At 50.0% G+C, this 17,500-nt stretch overlaps 1 protein-coding gene across 5 annotated transcripts in view; it reads left to right on the top strand.

The window, feature by feature from the left end:
• si:dkey-49n23.1 (semaphorin-3D) overlaps positions 1-17,500 on the top strand; it is a 27,812-nt gene that overhangs the window by 3,973 nt on the left and 6,339 nt on the right. The window contains exons 2-10 of one of the 5 annotated variants that reach the window (XM_029150810.3): positions 2,436-2,474; positions 9,443-9,649; positions 15,839-15,990; positions 16,063-16,125; positions 16,192-16,311; positions 16,388-16,472; positions 16,708-16,836; positions 16,912-17,057; positions 17,213-17,327. In XM_029150810.3, the coding sequence (XP_029006643.1) occupies positions 9,505-9,649; positions 15,839-15,990; positions 16,063-16,125; positions 16,192-16,311; positions 16,388-16,472; positions 16,708-16,836; positions 16,912-17,057; positions 17,213-17,327 (955 nt within the window). In that variant the 5' untranslated portion in view covers positions 2,436-2,474; positions 9,443-9,504. Of the gene's footprint in view, positions 1-2,435; positions 2,475-9,339; positions 9,359-9,442; positions 9,650-15,838; positions 16,126-16,191; positions 16,312-16,384; positions 16,473-16,707; positions 16,837-16,911; positions 17,058-17,212; positions 17,328-17,500 lie in introns of those variants that run through there. The other 4 variants (XM_029150809.3, XM_029150808.3, XM_029150807.3 and 1 more) reach the window with 4 other exon arrangements.

The raw sequence follows: 17,500 nt of genomic DNA, 5'->3' as shown, positions 1-17,500 counted from the left end.
ACGCCGTGAAAGGTCACCGAATCTTTAACGGTTCATCCTCAGTGGAACATGAATGTGTGCGACCAGTTTATCCAGTAGCCGTGGAGACATGAAACCTCAGAACCTGGTGGTGGAAGAAAAGCAGCATCTGTCTGGTTTAGGTTAGGTTAGGTTCATTTACACAAGAACAGAAATATCTGTAGCAAATACTATGATGTTTATAAAATATACTTATATACAACAGCCAAACCACAAGCTAAGCTACGTACAGGTTTTAACTGAGCAGAACCTGTCCAGTCTGTTCTGCTGCACTTTGTCATGAATCAGCTGCTCATGAACTTTATTCATCCGGTATTTGATGCAAGTTCATTTGTGTTAATGTGATAGTTTTGAATCTGAGCCAAACCCAAGCCAAGCATTCAAAAGTGTGGATCGAAATGTGTTTGAATCTGCCTGAAGGTTTTGTCGGGCTCCAAGGGATCAACCGTCACAGGTGCTGAACGTAAAAGTCCAGTTGACTTAGTCTTCTTTGACGAAAACCGTTGGTGACTTCACGTCCAGATGATGTAACACGATAACACTGAAGCATCAATCCATCAAGCTGCTGTGACGCAGCGCGTTGGGCTTTGGAGGAGACGCCTGGTGCTGCCAAACGAAACAGACCAACAACCTGAGGAGCGATTAATCATCCTCATCCCCATGATTCAGAGCATTTTCTCTGCTTCGCTTTCTCGGCCACGTTCACCATGAACACACAAAAAGATGTTCTGCTTTCAAATCTGAAGTGAAGATCATAATTATAATGATCTGTGGAAGTGAGTTATTATTCTCATCTCGCCTTCATTATCTTTGGAACCGTTTACACTTCATTTGTCTCTTTAAGTGCCTAGAGGAGTTTCAGCCCCTGGTTCAGACCATGGCACAGTTTCCACATGTGAAAACTAAGCTCATCCTCAGTCCTGGTGGTCGCGGTGGAGCAGCTGAAACACATTTAAACGTGCAGCATTTTTCTGTATAACTATTAACGGCAAAGAGGCTGCATCTCCTCCACAGCTGCTTCACATCTGCAGCTGCCGAACCGTCTGCTGCTGTCGGTTAGACATTCATGTCTTCTTCTTCTTCTTCTTCTTCTTCTTCTTATTCTTATTCTTATTATTCTTATTCTTATTCTTATTCTTATTCTTATTCTTATTCTTATTCTTATTCTTATTCTTCTGTCCCAGCTCATCTTCACTTTTTCAGTTCTAAAATAACTTCTCTCCAAATTTGCTGTTATTGTCTTTAGATGTCACAAACATGTCTGCAGACGCTCGACTAGACATGTTTGTGTCTGTGTGTTTGTCCAGTTAATTAATAACGTCTTATCAGGACAGAGCCAACGGTCAAGTATCCTGCCAAGAAAAGCGTTTCCTTCCCCTCCGCGACCGTCTGAGTAAACCTGGTAGCTGGCGCCAAGAGACCAACACGCTAACACACAGCTAACACACACGCTAACACACTGCTAACACACAGCTAACACAGCTAACACACATGCTAACACACCGCTAACACACAGCTAACACACACGCTAACACACCGCTAACACAGCTAACACACGCTAACACACACGCTAACACACATGCTAACACACCGCTAACACACAGCTAACATACACGCTAACACACAGCTAACACACACAGCTAACACATACACTAACACACACACGCTAACACACATGCGGAGATGCGCTAGTTATGCGTTATTTCCTTTCGTTCCCAAAATGTCAATCATCAACAAGCTGAAAAATGCTGCCATTCGATTCAGTCCAGTCCAGTTTATTTAAAGACCAGAACAGACAAACACAAACAACTCTGTAGAGTTCTATAAAAAACTAACAACACCAGGAGAAACTCCAGCAGAACTGGGTTCAGGGTCAGCGGCCATCTGCCTCCACCAGTGGTCGCATCGTGTTCCCAGAGGTCCAGGAGCCTGTACAGTGGGACACTAAGTGCTGGTGGGACCTGGGCTGGACTCTGTCGGTTCTTCATCAACATGTTTGCTTATGTTACAGCTGCACCAGCGTCTGCTGCTGCTGCGCTGTTTGTTCTGATGAGACCAACACACACTCATCTGTGGAGGAAACACACTCATCGCACACACGCCAGGCAAAGGCTTTGTCTGAGGCCCGTTCATGGAAAGCGTTTCTTTGACTTGGTGCAGGACAATGCAGTCGACATGAAAGACTTTATTTCTGGAGTGTTTGTGTGTGGACTTCGCTGTCATTCAGGTCCAGTTTCAGGTAGCGCTGACCCGGCGGCTAACGGGCCTTTAGCCTTAGGGTTAGCTTTAGCAGAAATCAGCCACTTTGGCTTCGTTATTCTGTGACCTATGTCATGTGCTGAAGGTCGGCGCTTTGCTGCGTCTTTCCTCCACTGGTTTGGTTTCATCAGAGTAACACCAGGCTTTGTGTTTTGCAGAGGCTGACGACGTATCTCCCACCTGCTGCCACAGAAACCGTGAGTACATCAAACACACAGTCTGTCATTGGGCCAGTAACACCTGTTTGTTACTGGGACCAGTGTCTGACCTCAGCAGCTCCAGTAAGTGGTCTCCTGCTGCTGGTCAGTCCGGCGCCTCGTCCTCTCTGCGTTTGGATGATGGAGCATCCGACCCTCAGGACATCAAAGCTCCCTTTGACTCACAGCCTCCAGCTTCTGTCCACTGGTGGATCATATTTAAATCGGCCAGCATCCATGAAACGTCCTCTGAGGCCCAACTACTGTATCACCATGGTGGCGTTTGATGGAAACAAAACAAATTTACTGTTTTTATCAGTGGCTTTGACGCAACCGTCCAGTGAAACAACACATTCTCCTAACAGGTCACACACAGGTCCAAGCAGCGACTCCAATGTCATAATGACACGCTTTGTTTGCTCAAGTCAAAACACTGGAAATATGCAGCAGAAACTCATTCTGCCTTTAAACAATACAACCTGCAACCAAGTACATGAACACGTCCAATCAGTCATAACACAGTGTGAATCAGTGCTTCATTGGTCGTCATTGGAGCCTGTTGATATTAGTTGTTTCTAGTTTATGTCAGATTGACCTTTTATGCAAAGAATTGGATCTAGATGAAGAAATGTTTTGATTTATTGAATCCATGACATTCATTTTTCAAACTGTGGCAGAAAACTTACAGAAAATACATGTAAACTAAACTACAGTCAAACCTACTGGAGGATGAGACACAGCCACTGTTGATACTCTAGTATAGTAGTATAGTCTCTGCTTTAGACCTCCTCCATCCACGCTGGTAAAGAACAACACAGGCCTGTTTCCATTTTTAAGGTCTAAAGACTGATACTGTAGCAAATTAAAGATTTTTGTGGAAACAGGCGCTAAGGTGAGTTCATACTGGTCTTACTGGTTTCTAATAGTTAGAAACAAATGGTCTTCCTTTGGTCACAAAGCTAAAATAATGAAGTACACAGACTGTTTGAATGACGTCAGTGTTAAATGTTTTGCAAAAGGGAAGAGAAAATGAGATCCAATGAGAACAGGTTCCCACATTTGCTACATGTGTCTGATGCTCTGCTGGAATAGTGATGATGAAAATAAATGGAACCTAGTTATGCAAAACAGGTCAAAGCGACCGATAAAAACTGTAATGAAACCATTTCCTTCTCCCATGACGCCACCTGTCTCAACACATCATCAGCATCAAGGCTTCATCTCCAATTATCTCTAATTGTGGTGAAACCCATCTGTTAAAAATTAACCTTAATGATTAAACACTCATCATTGCGGCTTCAGACCTGTGTGTGTGTGTGTGTGTGTGTGTGTGTGCGCGCGCGCGCGCGTATCTGCTAGGACTCCTAACCCGTGTGTGTGTGTGTGTGTGTGTGTGTGTGTGTGTGTGTGTGTGTGTGTGTGTGTGTGTGTGTGTGTGTGTGTGTATCTGCTAGGACTCCTAACCTGTGTGTGTAGAGCTGCAGTTCCTTCTGTTTCACGTTGCTCCTCTGTTTTTCTGACCAAGCTGTTTGTGCGTTTACTGCAAACCTCTGATGGACCTGTGGCACAGACAGACAATGATTGGATGGAGCTTCAATGAGTCTGAGCTGATGTGTGAAACGTTACACACGCACTGAAGCGAGCGGCATGAACACGCTCTCCACTAAATCAGGTCCACGCCCAGCAAACAATGGAGCTGAGATTAGCTCCCAGCGGAAACGGCAGCGGATGGAAGCAGTAAAAATAAAACACACAACAATCAGCCACAAACTGCCGCTTTTGTGCCGTTTACGTGTCTGACGTTAAACTTTAGGTCAGAGACGATTTACAGACTGAAGCAGGAAACAAAGAGTTTCTGTGGAAACACAGAGCTTTGGCTGTAGTTTGAAGCAGTAAAGGACCCAGATGTAGGGGTTCATTAGACGGAACCAGTGAGGCCTGAGCCGTGGCAGGTCATGGTGTCGACTGCTACTGTATGTGTCGACTGAGCGTCGTGTCAGTGACCCGAGGATTCGCTTCCATCAGCTGTTCGTCGCTTCCGTCGCTTCGTGTAGAAATGTTTGACCCTAAAGCTGCTGCAGCATCAATTCGGTGCGAAAACATGTTTCGACCGTGCAACAAATGCCTAAAGGAGCATTCTAAGTAAAAGCATTCTGGAGATGCTGCATTTTCCCATTGTCTGTGAATGTGTCATAGGTTTGACACATTTCTTTAAAACACAGCCGACATGTCGTTCTGCAACGAGACAAAGCAAATCCATTGTGTGAAGAAGCAGCCGCCCACAAAAACATGTCATTGCTTCGACTGCGTCCAGAACTGAAACCAGAACCGAGCCGTCACCTGGAGGCAGAAACAGGACGAGTTCCAGCGTTCGCTGCGGTTTCCTGCTGAGCTGCCAGTTTTCAGGAATGGGGTTTTGGAGTGACAGGAATGTGGCAGCTTCTCTTAGAGACGACTCGTGTCTTTGTGGGACAGAATGGAGACGTGGGGGGGGGGGCAGGTGGAGGCTGACGCTCCACAGGCACTGAGGCCTTTGTGTGCGTGGGAGCGACCAGTGAATAGAGGCCGCATTCACGGCTCCCTGAGACGCCTAATGAGGGCATTCATGGTTCCCTGAGGATGATCTGAACAGTTTGCCCCCACCTTTAAGGGCTCACAGCAGAGGGTGCCACATAAGAACTGTGACTTTAAAAACATGGACTTAGTGTCTGAGGCTGATGAACATCTGATCAGCAGCTAATTTAAACAAACCACTGAAATAAATTAGTTATATGCTGCCTAAAATATTCTAATCCTTAAAGAAGACGGTGGAGATGAAAAACAGTAAAACCAGGTCCCAGCTGAACTGGGCTGAACCAGGCTGAACCAAGCTGAACCGGACTGGACCGAGCTGAACCGGGCTGGACCGAGCTGAACCGGACTGGACTGAGCTGAACCGGGCTGGACCGAGCTGAACCGGACTGGATCGAGCTGGACCAGGCTGGACCAGGCTGGACCAAGCTGGATCGGGCTGGACCGAGCTGGTCCCAGTGAGCCATGAGCTGTGAGCAGCCTTCAGCCTCAGCTCCTGGTCCGTGATCGGGGCTCCTCGCTCTTATCGCGCAGTGCAGACACTGTAAATCCACCTTTTATTCCTTCTTACCTTCCGAGCATTCCAGCCTTTAAAGGTCCCTTCAGACTGATCGGAATTTCCTCAGCCAGGACTGAGACTTATCGACTGCTCCGACCAACATATGGACGTGTGTGTTGTTGCAGTTAGTCAGTGCTGATGGTCCTGGTGATTATGGACATTCCACTGCAGGTCAATGCAGTCACGCGTTCCCGTGTGCAGATTAAAGGTGAGAAGGTGCAGGCGCTGGATTCTGGGGCTGTACTGGTTCCAGATTCCTACCAATGGGCAGGATCCATTTGGGTTTGTCGTGTCTCATCATCTCATCGTCACGCGTCTGTGTTCAGGATCTGACCTTAATAATAAAAATCCTCTTGACTGGAGCTTGTTGAGACAAATCTAAAGTCTGACCTCGACCCACATGGAACCAGTCGCTCACAGGACGCATCTGATGTGTTCACTGACTGATTGGAAATCACACGCGTGACTCGTTTTCTCATGATTACGTTGTAACAGTTTCCTTCTGTCGAGTCACAGCGACTCGTTTCAGGCCCGAGTCAAAGGCAGCGACGGTTCTCTGGGTTTGGAGCTTCGTAGGAATCACTGCGTCCCTTCCCTCGTCTTTTTCCGCCGCCGCCCTCTAGAAGTGGATGACATCAGCCGCTTCCTCTTCCCACAAACCCCCAGAGACGCAGCGTTTCCTAGAGGCTGAGCAGCAGAGAGACAGTGAAGAGGCCGCTTCCTCTTCCCTGCTCAGTTCCCACAATCTGACTCTGGAAAAACGAGACCAGCACTTGTCTCTGAGCTGAAAGCGGCGGCTGCTGTCGCCGTGGTTCTGGTTCCTGGACGGTTGACGCAGCTCAGTGGACGGTGGCCGGAGGTCCAGACTGGGGCTTCGGCCTGTGATCGCTGGGAGGAAACGCGGCTCAGTTCTACAGGTTGGTTCTGATACCAGGCCTCCTTCGGATGAGGACCCGCGGGACGATGAACACACCTTCAGACTCTGGCGTCAACCGGCATCTGAAATCACATCAAGTCTGAACTCGAGCAGAAGGAATAAAACCAGGATCGGGTTCTGGAAAACCAGAAACGAGCCGGTACCTTCAATGTTGAAACGCTTCACCTCCTCTGGCTGAACTGAGAATGAAGCTGCGGTTCCACTGTCTCTGCATGAAACCGTGGAACATTCAAACCTGTGAGCTCAGTCTCAGACCAGGTTTAGTTTAGTTTCACTGCGATGGGATCGTTTGACGGATAAACAGTGTTTGATGCTGCCGTCCTTGTTTCATCCTGATGAGGTTGGACTGAGCTCCTGTTTATGGGGCTTCACAGTGTTTCTGACAAATATGAGCATGACCATGTTTAGAGATAATGTGTTTAATTCATGCATCAGCTCAGGAAGAAGCTCAGTGAGTGAAGAGCGCCTGAAACCTGCTGTGATGAGAATAATAAGACAACGCTGAAGCGAACACACAACAGAATCATTACTGTTAATTGTGTGTGGCCCATTAAATACACAGTAAATACTCATTAGAGTGTCTGAGTTTCTCTTTCCCACCATGATTTTGGCTGGTTGATGCACTGCTGCGTCCTTTTGTCGGACGTTTGACGTCTGAGGACGGAGGCTTCAGTTCATACGAGTGAAGAGGCCGAAACGGAGGCTTCTGTCTCAAAGCGCCACGTTCAGAACAGATGCAGAGAGTCCGGCTCCTGGTACCGTCAGGGAGACGCTCTGATTTACTGCCTGTGTTGTTGCTTTATGTTCAGGAGGAGCTGAACCTTTTTATAATCACTGATGTTTACAGACTGGGAATTAAAGCAAACAAGTGGAAGAGCAGATTTCCAGACGCTCAGCGAGTGTTGACTGATTTACTTCTGGTTCTGATCCGTGATGCTCCTGGTGAAACGGACCACCAGTCAGGCATGTTGTTATGATCGACCCGCTCCCAGACATAAGTAGATGCTGAGGTGTTTTACAGGCGAGCATCCGGGTACCATGGCGCCGCCTGGACCCGGGACCTCGGGCCTGGACCTCCAACGCTCTAATAAACGGAGTCCTGCAGTGGTTGAACCGGTCCCACTGCTTCAGGCACAGCATGAAATCTGCTACGACGCCAGATGAAAACTACTCAGTTTACAGTCACAAGTTTGAGTTAAATATGTATTAAAAGAAGCACGTACTGACTGGGTCAAACAGATACAGATGTTCTCATCAGGAGCAGAACCCGGGTCAAACGAGCAGATGACATAAATAATAAATAAAATTAACGAACAGAATATAAACTGCAGAGCAAAGATGTGACGTTAGTAACTGGCAGCGTTCTGAGGCAGGTGGTCCAAACAGCACCAGCAGCAGAACCGGCCGAGACCCGAAAGCAGGCCCGGTTCTGACCCACAGTGCTTGATCTGACACCAGACTGAGCCGCTGTAGAACCAGGATTGTGTGTAGTGTAGCTATAGTTTGGTGGGAGGAGGAGGAGGAGGAGGAAGATGAGTAGATCATGGATCAGATTCATGAGAGGAGAGAGAGATTTAACTTTGACTTAGTGTTAAAGCAACAGGAGGACGATGAGGAGGACATTACTCATTCTGAAGATCAGAGGCTCGGACAGAGACGCCTTGTAAAGCTGTAGCCTCCTGAGAAGAATCACAGCATCACAGAGAAAGATGAAGGAGGATGAAGAGGAGGAAGAAGGTGAGGATGAGTTCATCAGTTCACCTCAGCCTCCTGTCAACAAACTACTTCCACCAGGAGCAAGGACAGAGGCCGATGTCAGAAGGAGAAGGAGGTTCCTGGATCCTCCAGCTGCTCTGGTTCTGGTGCTTGTTGGGTTTGACCCACTCAAAAACAATGACCTGAAACTGAAGCAGGCATTTCTGACTCTGACTTCAGCCTGAGGACGTAGTGGAGTTTGTTTGTTTCACCATCCATGCATTAATCCATCCATGCATTAATCCATCCATCCATCCATCCATCCATCCATCCATCCATCCATCCATCCATCCATCCATCCATCCATCCATCCATCCATCCATCCATCCATCCGTCCATCTGTCCATCTGTCCGTTAGTCATCCATCCATCCACGCATTAATCCATCCATCCATCCATCCATCCATCCATCCATCCATCCATCCATCCATCCATCCATCCATCCATCCATCCATCCACGCATTAATCCATCCATCCATCCATCCATCCATCCATCCATGCATTAATCCATCCATCCATCCATCCATCCATCCATCCATCCATCCATCCATCCATCCATCCATGCATTAATCCATGCATTAATCCATCCATCCTTCTGTCTGCGTTCATGTGAGCTGTGATGTAATGTTAAATCAAATCAACAGAAAGAGAAAACAGACGAGTTTCTCTGGGAGGTGTACGCACACACACACACACACGCACACACACACACACACACACACACACACACACGCAGGCACCCACGCAAGCACGGTCACGGAGGGACTGTGTTTGTTGATGTTTGCTTTGCCTTCATGTGCAGGTTTGAGATCATTGGACTTTAGTTACTGTGTAAAGTATCGGTTTCACGTCTTGTTTTCAAAAGGGGGAAATTAAACAAACGGGACTGAAACTTAAATGAACTTGATGCCCAGCACAAAAGGAGGTTTCACCCCTAACGAGACGCGTCCGTGTCTCCAGAGCCACTGAGCTGTTGAGTTATTGGTGTCTCATTGGTTCCATCTGTCTCTTTAGCCTGGTCTCCTTCACCGCTGGACTGGACTCTGGTCCCTACAGTCCACAGGTCCGGCGATGACGAGTCCGTGAGGCTCAGATCTGAATGATTTGGCCATTTCCTGCCTTCACTTCCTTCCTGCTCTGTCTTCAGGGTGACGCGAGCGGCTGGATGCTGTCTCCCCTCTACCTCTGCACAGTGACGATCCCTCAGAGATGACTTCAGCCACAGACCTGCAGGCGGCCGGAGGACTCGGGTCCCTTCAGGTCCTGATGTTGTGTCTCTGGCTGCTGCAGCCTGAGACCAGCGCCGCCTCAGCCTGGAGCCAAACGGGGCCTCGGCTGCAGCTCTCCCACTCAGGTAGGAAGGAGGGCATGTGTCACCTGGTGTCAGTGTGTGAGTCACCACAACCTGATGACACCTGAAGCACGCCTGACTGTTTACAGTAGAAGTAAAGCCTGGATGAGAGCGTCCGGGCCCAGCGGGGTGTCTCACCGGGTCAGTAATCACTGACAGCACAGGAGGAGCTGAGGTCCAGCTTGTGATGAAGTGGCGTTTAATGACCACAGACACACGGTGATTTATGGAGCACATTCCTTGGCTGGAGTCCACAGCCTCCACTCACTCACATTCCTCAGACACAGTTATGTGCCTTTTACTGCCTGTAGCTTCACGTTCAGGCGCTTTATGCCTGATTTACATGTGTGCTGCGTTTAATCAATCATAGGTCTCATCAGTCACAGCTTCCACAGAGAAGTTAGAAGGAACCGGGTTTCAGAGCTCAGTTTCTGTCTCCAACGTTCTGAAACATCACAAGTAGAACTTGTCTGACGTTTTCACTTTCTCCTAAACGGAACTAAAGCGATCAGTAATAAAAGTCACATGCTGAGGTTTTTTTCTAATGACACATTGATTGGGTGGATGTTGTTGCCATAGAAATGCCCTCTGACCTTTTCCCATGGGAGTTAGTTGTGTTGATGTGATCACAGCTGCTTCAATATCTGTCGATTAAGGTGTTCGTTGTGGACTCAGACTCAGTGAAACGTCTCCAGTTGAGGCCACAAAAGAAACGAGGCAGCGCTGCTTGATGTTTGTGGCTAAACTTTTCAATCAGCTCCTTCCTTCTTTTCATACGAAGGTGCTGGAGTGAATGGTTAAAAAGCCTTTAGATAAATTGCCTTCTGGTCGTGAGGCCGAAGCAGCTCAGCCCGGTTGGATCCTGCTCCCGTTGGATCCTGCTCCCGTTGGATCCTGCTCCCGTTGGATCCTGCTCCCGTTGGATCCGGCTCCCGTTGGATCCGGCTCCCGTTGGATCCGGCTCCCGTTGGATCCTGCTCCCGTTGGATCCGGCTCCCGTTGGATCCTGCTCCCGTTGGATCCTGGCTCCCGTTGGATCCTGGCTGTGGTTGGATCCTGGCTGTGGTTGGATCCTAGCTCCCGTTGGATCCTGGCTCAAATTGGATCCTGGCTGTGGTTGGATCCTGGTCCACAGTCGACCTCTGTTGGAATAATTAGATTTCCAACATGAAGGCATTTTGTTTACAACCTCTGATCCTCGAAAAATCAATCATGCCCCGAAATTAATGTCACCTGCTTCAAATGTGGAAAGTGGGTTTAATCAATTTGCATCATGGCAGCAGGAAAAACAACAGGACAGAACCCCACATCCAGCTTCACTTCTGTCTGCTCTGCTTTCAGCTGCAACAGCTGTTTCGAGGGAAAATACACCCTAAAACAAATAATAATAATATAAACAATAAGAAACACCAACCTCCAGTGATCTAATAGAAACTGGTGGAGAGTGTGAGTCTCCTGGTTCAGGCCCCTCCTCTTACATGTGGACCAACATGTGGACCAACATCTGTCCTCTCCACCAGACCGTCCCATTGTTCGTCCACACCTAAGTCCTGTTAAGACCAAGTGGAGGAACAGGACCTCAGCACAAACCTGGCTCCGATCAGAGCTGGATGTGGAAACCAGGCGAGTGCTGGATGTGCTCGCCGCCGTGGAAACAGATTTTCCAGCAGATTTCCAAAAGTCCTGCACAATGAGATTGTCAGGAACACACGGAGGAGGACCCAAACGCACAGCGCCGACACGACGTGAGGCTTCAGAGGATTCATTGTGTCTCTTGGTCGGACAGGCAGAGGTCGGTACACGGGTCGGTCACAGGCAGCAGTACAGACAAGGATAAGGCAGGCGGATGTCAAACACAGGCAAGGGTCAGACTCACACCGGCAGACAGGATCATCACAAGCTGGGCTGGAGACGTGGTCAGGTACGAAACAGGATCAAAGCACGGAGAGGTAAGAATGCTGGAAAGCTGAACGGGTGAGTGAACAGACGATCTGGCGGATTACTGTGGTTTCTGGTGGTGGTTAAACACCCAGGTGACTAATGATTAATACAGGACAGGTGAGTAATGACAACCGGAACGTGAAGCAGGAAATAACCAGAGGAAAACCGAAACCGAACGTACTACAAAATAAAACAGGAAACCAAACATGACGAGTGAAAACCCTTCAGTCCTTCAGAATAAAAACGGGAAATAAAACCAAAACCTGACAGAGATCAGTGAACGTGACTCAGCGTCATGGAGTCTGTGGTTCTGTAGAGCTGCAGCACGTACGGAGTAAAGCGTTCTGTCAGAGTTGTGTTTATGTTTTAGAACGGCTCTTTCGTGCGTGTGTGTGTGCGTGCGTGTGTGTTTGTGTGTATGTGTGCGTGTGTGTGTGCGTGTGTTTGGTGTGTGTGCGTGTGTGTGTGTGTGTGTGTGTGCCTGTGTGCGTGCGTGTGTGTGTGTTTGCGTGTGTGTGTGCGTGCGTGCGTGTCTGGAGCAGATTTCCTCCTTCAGGAGGAGAAAGCAGCTTCCTGCCTCTCGTCCTGACAGTAGCAGCTCTGTGGTTTTGCCAGTGAAGGAGTCGGTGCGTGTCCTGCTGCGTTTGTAGCTGTACAGTAACGAGACAAGCGTTTTATGAGGCTCAGACTCAGACAGAAGCTCTGAACGCTGTGTCTGCTCCGATGAGTGCATCGCACGCACAGGTCTGCATTCATACGGCTGCCCTGTAGCCTGAAAGACAGAGGCAGGGGTCAAAGGTCATCCAGTCAAAATGTGTTACAGAGCACGTGTGTGTTTCGTTGGAAGGTAAAGCGATAACATGCATGTGTGGGTTTGAGACACTTTTCTGTTCATTTGATGTGATTCACTGTGAACCTGATGCTGTGGTGAGTCAGTACCAGCATCGTCAGTGTTGGACGTGGTGGTTCTGCAGCGAGATGGACACGCTCATCCTGTTACCTCACACACCCTCGGCCTCAGGTGTGCGTTTGCTCTGCTCTACTTTCCAATGGGAGCTTGAAGAGGAAGTCCAACGAAAACAGCATGAGCTCATGTCGCGTGGGACGGAAAACACACACACACACACACACACACACACACACACACACACACACACACACACACACACACACACACACACACACACACACACACACACACACACGTGCACTTCGATTAAAGGTGTGTCAACATGTTTGTTATGAACAGAGAAACATTCCATGAGTTGCTGCAGGAAATCTGTCAGAGCTGATTTATTTCACTCACAACAACAACATTTACAGGACGCACAACTGTTAGAGTGGAGGCAGGAATGTGTACGTACACAGACTCTGAGCAGCCCATGGCTGATGGTTTATAAACCAGCTCTAATATCCAGGGTGGGGGGGGGGTCTGTTCACACACTGACTGAAACGTGACCTTTGTGTGTGTGTGTGTGTGTGTGTGTGTGTGTGTGTGTGTGTGTGTGTGTGTGTGTGTGTATGTGTGTGTATGTGTGTGTGTGTGTGTGTGTGTGTGTTTTGCGTGTGTGTGCGTGTATCGGTTAGGACTCGAAACCCGTGTGTGTGTGTCTGTGTGTGATTATTGCCGATGTCGTACCCTGTGGTGATATGGGGAGAACCTTGACCTCCGACCTCTGTGTGATTAGAGTAATTTGATACAGGAGGAAAAGACAGAGAACGATGGAGAGAGAGGAGACCAAACAAAGAACAGGAAGAGAAGAGGTGACATGAGTCAAAGAAACACAGAGGGAAGGACGGGGAAATGAATCTGGGCAGGCAGGTGTCAACAAAAGGAAGGGAGGAGAAGGAGAAGGAAGGAAGGAAAGATAGAGGAAAGGAGGGATGGGACACCAGGTTTACAAGTTTCCTGAGGTTAATGAACCTGTCAATCACCTGAGGTCACATATATTTAAGTCTGGTTGGAATCAGCCTGGAACAAACTCTGGTCCTCAGAGTGACAAGAGACAATGAGATCACACTCAACAACTGATTTAACCAGGCAGTCAGTAAGCGCTGCATAGCAGGATAGAGAAGGAACGGCACTGGAACAAACACGCTGCCGAGTAGTGACGATCAGTATCGAGGCTACGAAGCGCGTGGCGTTTCCACCAGCAGCCGGAGTCCAGTGGTCAAAGCACTACTGGGTTCATTCATTCATGCCTCGCACCTGATGCTGGGACTGAAGCTCAAACTCCTCCCCCAGCCCCCCCAGGGGGCGGGGCCTAGACCCCAGCAGCTCCAGCAGCCCAAACAACACAGTCACTGCACCTGTGTCCACCTTCAGTGCTGATGGATGGATGGATGGATGGATGGATGGATGGATGGATGGATGGATGGATTGACGGATGGACGGATGGATTAATGCATGGATGGATGATGGATGGATGGATGGATGGATGGATGGATGGATGGATGGATGGATGGATGGATGGATGGATGGATGGATGGATGGATGGATGGATGGATGGATGGATGGATGGATGGATGGATGGATGGATTGACGGATGGACGGATGGATTAATGCATGGATGGATGGATGGATGATGGATGGATGGATGGACGGATGGATTAATGCATGGATGGATGGATGGATGGATGGATGGATGGATGGATGGATGGATGGATGGATGATGGATGGATGGATGGATGGATGGATGGATGGATGGATGGATGGATGGATGGATGGGAGGATGGATGGATGGGAGGATGGATGGATGGATGGGAGGATGGATGGATGGATGGATGGATGTCTTGACCGTGTCTTTTGCCTTCTCCTCGTCTGTACCTTTGCTGGAGTTTCTGGATTTGCTGTGTATTCGACCCGAGCCTGTTCTTTGACCACCGATTGCCGGTCCTTGCCTGTGTAGAGCCCGTGACAGTCTGAAGCTGCTTCTGACCGTGGAGCTCGAATCCTCTGCATGTAAACGGATCTGTTCCTGTTCTGCCTCGGTTCTGACATCCGTCACTGAGCGCATTAAATGGATGATAAATAAAAGCAGACGCAGTGGAGCAGTAGTTATAAGATCTCAGTCTGAGGCCGTTTTGACTTCAGCCGCTTCCAAATCCTGAAACTTGATATATTAAATGTCAAAGTTGAGAGAGAAAGCGTTTAACTGTGGTTTAGAGATGTGATTTATGGCGCTGAGGAGAAGAAAGCTCTGCTGTAGATGGATCAGAGATCCTTAGAGATAAAGGATTTTACAGTGGAACGAAAGTGGACTTAAAATAAAACCCAGAGTTTGAGCGAACGGAGGCCAAGGTTCAGTGTAAAGACTGGAGGAAGTCCAGCGTTTCTGCTCGTCCTCTGTCCTCGTCCTGCTCAAAGCAGACTCAGACTCCATGCGCTCACTGTCAGAAGGGTTCTGGCCTGATCCGCAGACAGGAGCAGAGGTCACATGATGACGATGCCGTTTAACAGAAGAGGACCTGACTCTGACGCTGACTCAGGATCAGACCAAACCGGAGACACAGAGCAGTGCAGGCGGCGTGTGTTCACCTGCAGCGCGGGGCTGGAAACACACACGTCACACACACGTCAGGCGCTGGCTGAGCCAAAATGGCCGACATTTCAACACAAACATTCGACCAGGAAGTGTTTGGACTGAAACACGAGCCGAGTTGCATTCAGTCAAACAGAACGACAACAGAAACAGGTCTGGACTCATGGACTCAGTTCACAGAGCCCACGGGTCACAGTCCACCGGTCCACTTCACCTGCAGCTGGAAGGAGAACCCGTGAAGGCTCAGTTCAGGCTAAGGCAGGTTCTGAGGACGGACACATCACTACCTGAACCTGGAAGGGGCGACGGTTCTGGAGACCTCCTCCACAACCGTTGGAGCCCAGTTCGCCTGCAGCTGGAACCAGTCCTGTGATGCTTGTGTTGGAGGTTTGATGAGGTTCATCAGTTAGCTTCCATCATGTTAAAGGCGCCGTGTGAAGGAGCTCAGTTTCCTGCCTTAATGGGTAGAAAGGTCCAAACTCACCAGCGCTGATGTTCACCAGGGTTCTAACATATCAGGACGTCCTGCAGCATCTCACTCTCGCCTCTTGTCCCTCAAACATCAGGATTTGTGTGTGTGTGTGTGTGTGTTCCTTTACATCATTGATCATACATCACATGGTTTAATGCAGAGTTGAATGCTATGAAGGACCTGATGCAGCTTGATTAGATGAGGCTGCGTGTGATGTTTGAGCTGTTTCTCCCTCAGAACTGAAGAACAGCTCGGCCGTGTTCTGGCGGGCCGGCGCCGGTGGCTTCCAGCCGCTGCTGCTGGACGAGGACCGAGGCTGGTTACTGGTCGGAGCCAGAGACCACATCTACCTGCTGAGGCCCGACGGCCTGGACCTGCCCACGCAGGCGGTGAGACAGGGAGCGGGTCGGGGGTTCTGTTCACGGGCTTCGGGTCAGAGCGGCTGTGCTTCTGTCCTGCAGGTCCACTGGCCGGCTGCCAGGGAACACGTGGAGCACTGCCGGCAGGCGGGGAAGAGTGTGGAGGTGAGTTGGAGGTGAGCGTGTGACGGGTGGAGGGAAGTGGACCTGAATCCTCTCATGCTTCTTCAGAGCGACTGCGCCAACTTCGTGCGGCTGCTGCAGCCGTTCAACCGGACCCACGTCTACGCCTGTGGCACCGGCGCCTTCCACCCACAGTGCACCTACCTGCACCTGGGCCACAGCCCCCAGGTGACCCGGAGCCCGCTCGCTGTTTACCCAGAATGCACCGCCGGCGCTGACGGACTCTGTGCTCTGCTTCCAGCAGCCGTTCGGGTCCGTGTCGCCCTCGGAGTCGGGCCGAGGAAAGTGCCCCTTCAGCCCCAGAGAGCCGTTCACCGCCCGGCTGACGGGTGGGTTCACACACACACACACACACACAGCAGTGGGCGGTACCGGTGCTGCCCGGACGGAACCGTTGTCTGGACCAAAGCAGAGCGCTAATCAACCAATGAGGCTTTTACAGGAAACAAAGGGTTTTATTCTCAGTGTCCAATAAAACAGTCGCATGCTTTAGTTTCAGCCTCATTCTCTAAAGCCCCGGTTCTGACCCAGTGAAGCAGAGGTTCTGGTCTCCTCCCTCTGCAGATGGAGAGCTCTTTGCTGGGACCTCGGTGGACTTCATGGGAGCCAACGCCGGCGTGTTCCGCACGTCGCTCCAGGGCAGCAGCCAACATTCAATCCGGACCGAGCCCTACGACCAGAACTGGCTGAACGGTGCGGCGCTGCTCCGGCTTTGGCTTCTGCTGCAGCTCTCATGCTTTCATTCACTCAGCGACTGTCTCCCGTCAGAACCCGACTTCGTGGGCTCCTTCTCCATCCGTGACACTCACAGCCCAGACGACGACAAGGTCTACGTGTTCTTCAAGGAGCGCGCGGCGCCGGCGGCCGGACAGTGGGACCGGCGGGTCTACAGCCGCGTGGCTCGGGTCTGCAAGGTACCGCTCCATCAGAACACCACCTGGTACCGGCCCGGGCCGTGGGTCAGGTCCACAGGCTGAATGCCTCGGATGATGAAAGCTCCCTACGGGTCCGAAGGGACTCATTCACACCTGATGCTTCTCACCCGTTTGTCTCCGTGGTCTCGGCCCAGAATGACGTCGGGGGCAGAAGGAGTCTGATCAACCGCTGGACCACCTTCCTCAAAGCCAGGCTGCTCTGTTCTGTTCCCGGCCCGTCGGGAGTCGACACGCAGTTCGATGAGCTGGGTAACACTCTGGTTCCTTCCTTCCTTCCTACCTCTCCTTCCTTCCTTCCTCTCTTCCCTCCTCCTTCCTTCCTCTCCTCCTCCTTCTTCCTTCCTTCCTTCCTTCCTTCCTTCCTTCCTTCCTCCTTCCTTCCTTCCTTCCTTCCTTCCTTCCTTCCTTCCTTCCTTCCTTCC

This window comes from Betta splendens, chromosome 5 (assembly GCF_900634795.4).
Source record: "Betta splendens chromosome 5, fBetSpl5.4, whole genome shotgun sequence".
Lineage (NCBI taxonomy): Eukaryota > Metazoa > Chordata > Actinopteri > Anabantiformes > Osphronemidae > Betta > Betta splendens.
The sequence above is the reverse complement of the archived record's forward strand: the minus strand, read 5'-3'. Positions and strand labels throughout refer to the sequence as shown.